A 5,276-nucleotide genomic window follows, 5' to 3' on the forward strand; every position below is an offset into this window, starting at 1 on the left:
GCAGCTTGCCGAAGTGAGCGCGGGCCGCTTCGCGTGTCGGATCTACCGAGGCGCGCAGACTGGCCAGATGGGACGTGATGAACGAACCGACCTGATATACCTTCTCCTGATCCAACACTGCCTTCAGCTCGTTGGCCACATTGGCCGACGGGCACTCAACCAGCGACAGATACGCATGGATACGGATTTCGGAGTCCTCGTTCGTGTCCTTCAGAATACCGAGGGCGGCACTCACCGTCTTCTTATTGCACGACGAAGCCCGGAAGGCCTGCAGGGCCGCAACGCGTACGCGCGAGGAAACTCCCGAGCCAGCACATCCCAGGACCTTATCGAGCAGTGGTGCGGCCAGGAAGTTCGCGTTGCGCGTTCCCTTCAGCACCGCCACGATCGTATCCTCCTCGGAGCGAGTCGTCGCCTGGCATTTGCCCAGCTTGTTGGAGAACTCTTTCGCAATGTCCCTCAGATCGGCCGTCTGGCAGCCGAGCTTCTGGCAGTACTTGTTGGCCAACGAGCCTACGCTGAGGTAGGCTTCGCGCGGAGGATTACCTTCGAGCAGCTTGCTGGCCGCCTTCAGCGCTTCCTTCGTCATCGAGTTGACGAGATTCAGCGACACGAACGCCAACCGCAGTTCCTGTTCATCGGTGATCTCCTTGTTCTTGTACAGCTGCGTAATCGCCTCGACCGCATCACCGGTACCGACACGGAACAGGGCATCCAGGTAAACCTTGCGGGCGAGCGATTTGTTACCGCTAACGCTGCCGGCCTTCACCTGGTTGTACAAAGTCAACAGGTCTTCCTTCTTCGAGTAGCGCATCAGCTGGATCAGCTCCACGAACTTGCTCGACGTCTTCTTGCCCACGTTGCCATTGGCGTACGAGTCGATGGTTGCCTTCAGTTCCTGCTTGATGATGGGCAAGTTACCGGACGGTTGCTGTTCGGGATTCTCGAAGATGATCGTTCGCGCCACCGGAGAACCGACGGCCGGAGCAGCACCACCCTTGTTACCGGTCAGAGTCAGCTTTGTCGTCACCTTAACCGTGACACCAACCTTCTCCTTCAGGTACGGCAGATACTGGTACTCCTCACCCAGCTTGACCGACTCCAGCAGTCCTCCCTTGAACGTTTGCTGGTTGTTGTAGTAGCTCTCCAGCAGCGGAGTCGCCTTGATGCCGGCCTTGCTGTTGACGATGCGCGACACGAAACCATTGGACAGTGACTCCCGGTAGGCGCACTTGCTCAGTTCGCGCGTCTTGCTCACGACGGTTGCGTCGCCATTGGTGTAGCTCGATACGGACGTCTGGCACACGCCAAATACGTCCGTTTCAACGTTCTTGTCCTGGGCGGACTGGAACAGCGAGATCAAACCACGCTTCACGTTCACCGAGAAGTCACTATCGTCCGATTGGGCGCAGATCTCCGGCGACAGCTCATCGTTGGACAGCGTAAACTGAACCGGCTTGCTGATGTCGGCTCCGAACGGTGTCTTCTTACCGTCCGGTGCGTACGAGGTCAGCGACACCACCTTCAGCGTATGCTGGCAGTTGTCTCCGGCGTACAGCTCCACCTTGCCCTCGACCTTAACCGTTGTCTGCTTGTTGTCGGCGTTGTCTGCCTGCTGGATCTGTACGAAGCTGTCCACATCGTAGGTGTAGACGGTGCCCGGTTTGAAGCTGTATTTGGTAGACTTGTTTGCTGTTTAAAGGAATAAGAGAAGAAAAAACTAAAGTCAGAAAACGGTAAAACGGACACCAATATTCAATAGGCAGCAAGGGTACTTACGTGTTGGGCAGCCCTTCTTACAGGAAGCTAACGAAAGCGGAGAAGGAGCATGAAAAGAGAGGAAAAAATCATTAGTTGCAATCTATTGCATAACGTCTAATCGAGTTAGGAATCGAGCGGACCGCTTGCGTGGCTCGTAGAGTATGTTGACCTATGTTGAAGTGATAAGCGGCGTCGGGGCAACATCGGGGCTGCAGTATCTGTTATTCTTTCAAATCATCATTGACCCGTCGCAGGGCCAAAGGCTATCACCTAGGTGCACACCAAGCCCGTCAAGTCCGCGCTGTGGCGCTGATAAGGCGACCAACGCCACATTGTACGCGCAAGCATCAACTCTCTGCGCTTGAACTTGACATTGACCAAAACCGCAGCGGCAGCATCTTGGGCATGTGAGTGAGCATTGCTTCCGACCTTATCAGTCATTCGCCACAAACTCTCGAACCCGAAGGAGCATGCTGTCAATTGCAATCGCACATGGTTAATTAGCTGCGAACCAGGTTCGTAGCCAGCAACAGCATGATAATATGCAACGTAACGCAACGCAACGCAAACGTGTACGGACAGCATCATCAAACCGGCATTATCTATTTCAGCCTCTTTCAGCAGAAAGTTCTGGACCACCCTGGGATAGATTAGCCGAAGCCGGTTGGTAGATTGTTCGCGAAAGCCATCAATTCTAGTAGGCCAGTAAACACGTCGTTGTCCTGTTTTGACTAACCCCTGTCACCGAATGTGACTTTCAACTTTTTCAACATCGCCGAGCAATGTTTGCTTCGATCGCCATTTGCGTTCTAGCGCCAGCGGCCTAACCTCAATGTTTAAACACACACTCACACACAATCTCCCGGAATGGGTGAATGTTGCAAAACGTGACGAAAGCAGGAATGCTGTTTTCGACTTCCACTCTAGCAACAAACGCATCAAACTGTTTCTGCTTGGTTGGACTGGGTTGTGTTGTCTTCTACATACGTCTCCCTGCGCTCTTCTAGACTGTTCGCCCTCCCCCTGGGACTCGCGGTGCGCGTTATTCAATTTAAAGGCCACCAGCCGCAGACCGTACAGCTTAATTCAATTCATTGAAAAGTATGAAAACAAACCGACCGGAGCTCCCGGGACTCCCAGGACTCCCGGTTTTGGCTGTCAATCTTGATTTAGAGAACAGAGAAATGACGCCGAAAGTTTGGTGCTTCTGTGAAACAGTGTATGTCGTTCCACCACGTTTCTGTCCAATTTCTTCCCTATCTACTTCTAATCTGATGGATGATGAATCTGACTGCGTCAATGTCGAGGAAGCTGTACGGTACCACCAACCAGTATTGGACAGACCGCGAACGCGAACTGTCACTACGCCAGGCAGACACCAAGGGAGGCAATGCACGGAAGTGCACTAGTAGCAGCTACCACTTTGCAGTTGCTGTTCGTGGTGGTGGTGGTGCTGGTAATGTGGTTCACCGTTGTTTACCGCAAAGCCCACCGTCCATCCTCCCCTCCCGGGCGGTTGAGCTCCTCGCCAACTCTCGTTACGACGACGCCATTACAATTTATTGTCTAAATTATCTTTAAATTGTTTGTCCCTTCACACGGTTCCACACACTTGGTGCTTGGTGCTGGGGCGTACTGGGTGGCGTACTTATGCCGCCATCCCGGGCCATCATCACACTTTACGGCCATTTGCTGCCACCAACTCGCGAACGCCGCTACCGCAGGGCCACTAGCTAAGAGCACGTACCTGCGGACACACTTTGGCAGAGCACTAGCGTCACCAAGAAGCCCCAAAGCAGGCTTCTCGCGCTCCGGTTCCACATCCTGCGGCCTTTGCTGCTGCTTCTTCTTCACGTGTCTTCACTCGATCACTGCTCCGTTACACGATCACTAGACCACGATCCACGACCCTTTGTCGCTACTGCTGCTGTCACCGGCGATCCCGGGTGGGCCTCAGGGCAGGAATAACGGACCCGGGACCAGGCGGCCTACTTTTATAGAATTTCCGCACACACGCACACACGCACACACGGACCGACAGACACACGGCGCGAGAGAGAGACCTGAGCTGAACTCTGGCTTTCTGGCTCCGAACGGCTGATAAGCAGCACCGAAGGGAGTCTGTCACCCTCTTACACACCACCGCTCTTCTCCCGCGTGTTCCCAAGAGACACACGAACATGCGGGCACACATACACACACATACATACGTAGGAGGTTGGGAGGGTAATTCAATTCGGGGTGTCCGTAGGTATGCGTGTGTTCGATGATGGGTGCAATCTCACCGACCGGGACCGCCGGGCCGCAGCTACGGATCCCTGCCACGATAAGCCGAGCGCTCGCGGTGATCGGTGTGGCCGGACGGACGTGTGAGAAGACAAGCAAGCAAGCAACAGGAAGATCAACAACAAGAGCGATCGTCGTGTCGTGTCGTGTCGTGATCGCTGCACCCCGCTGCACGACGTCCTCCACCCTTACACCCTGACCGTCGATGATTTCGGTTGCCGTCGACCGGCTGGCAGTGATAAGCACCACGAAAGGAAAGTTCCGGACATCCCGGTGTGCAAACCCGGACACGGATATAATGACGGTGGCATCGATCGATCGATCACTTTGGTTTGGCTGAGTTGCAGTTCGGTTAAGGTTCATCGTCTGTTTGCTTGCTGCAGCAAATGGCGCGCGAGAGGGCGTCGAGAGGGTGAGATGAATCCGAGGATCGTGGTCCAAAGTACCTTTCCCATGCGGGAGAACAAAGGCAATTGAGTTGCCGGGGCTGGGAGGTGCTGATGCTGTGATTAGTCAGATCATTATTATGATTGCATGATTACGTGATACTCGGTAGTCATAGAGAGCCGCGTTTCTGATAAGTGCTGGCAGCGAAAGCGATAGTGAGGATGGGTTTTTTTTCTTGTGAGTTTTACGATCTATCTTAGACGTGTTGCGATTTATTTCAGAGACTCTTCTACCTTAAAAGTACAAACAAAAATCCACGTCTACCTGGGGGGAACAAATATTTACGCAGAACATATTCAATTCAAGATAGAATTAGCAACGTATAAGTAAGGAACAGAATCCAATTAATGTAGTCAGATGTAGGCACTAAGTTACCAGTAGCGTACGTTGTCAGAAAGTTGTTGAAAGCCAGTGACGAAGAAGAGTCCTTTCAGTTGAACTGTTATCCACTGCTATGGTGCATAAAGTTAGAGATCAATGTTGTAATGAGTGAGTGTTACATTTGGATCAATTTCGACCTTTTCCTTGTTAGTAATTTCTTCTTACTAGGAGCGATTCGCATGAAATACTAATTAACGGACCTCTGCAACAAGCATTTTTAACATTCAGTCGGGACGGACCTGGAATTTATTTTGGTATTGTATCCCGACCCCGTGTCCCTCACTCTCAGCCCCTGGGTACTTTACAGGATGTTTTGCCTTCCAGGGGCCGTAACTATAACAAGCATGATCTCACGAGCAAAATCACATTCGTTCGTGCATGATGTTGCAGCATTTTTTCCA

At 52.6% G+C, this 5,276-nt stretch overlaps 1 protein-coding gene across 1 annotated transcript in view; it reads right to left on the reverse strand.

Moving 5' to 3' along the window:
* The window catches only part of LOC125950857 (apolipophorins), a 12,595-nt gene extending 8,882 nt beyond the window's left edge, over positions 1-3,713 (reverse strand). Inside the window, exons 1-3 of the mRNA XM_049679208.1 lie at positions 3,509-3,713; positions 1,780-1,806; positions 1-1,692 (exon numbers count right to left, since the gene is read on the reverse strand). The exon at positions 1-1,692 is cut by the window's left edge and continues 2,287 nt beyond it. Coding sequence (XP_049535165.1) covers positions 1-1,692; positions 1,780-1,806; positions 3,509-3,584 — 1,795 coding nt within the window. The 5' untranslated portion in view covers positions 3,585-3,713. The remainder of the gene's footprint in view (positions 1,693-1,779; positions 1,807-3,508) is intronic.
* Between the last annotated feature and the right edge of the window lie 1,563 nt (positions 3,714-5,276).

Source organism: Anopheles darlingi, chromosome 2, assembly GCF_943734745.1.
Source record: "Anopheles darlingi chromosome 2, idAnoDarlMG_H_01, whole genome shotgun sequence".
Taxonomy (NCBI): domain Eukaryota; kingdom Metazoa; phylum Arthropoda; class Insecta; order Diptera; family Culicidae; genus Anopheles; species Anopheles darlingi.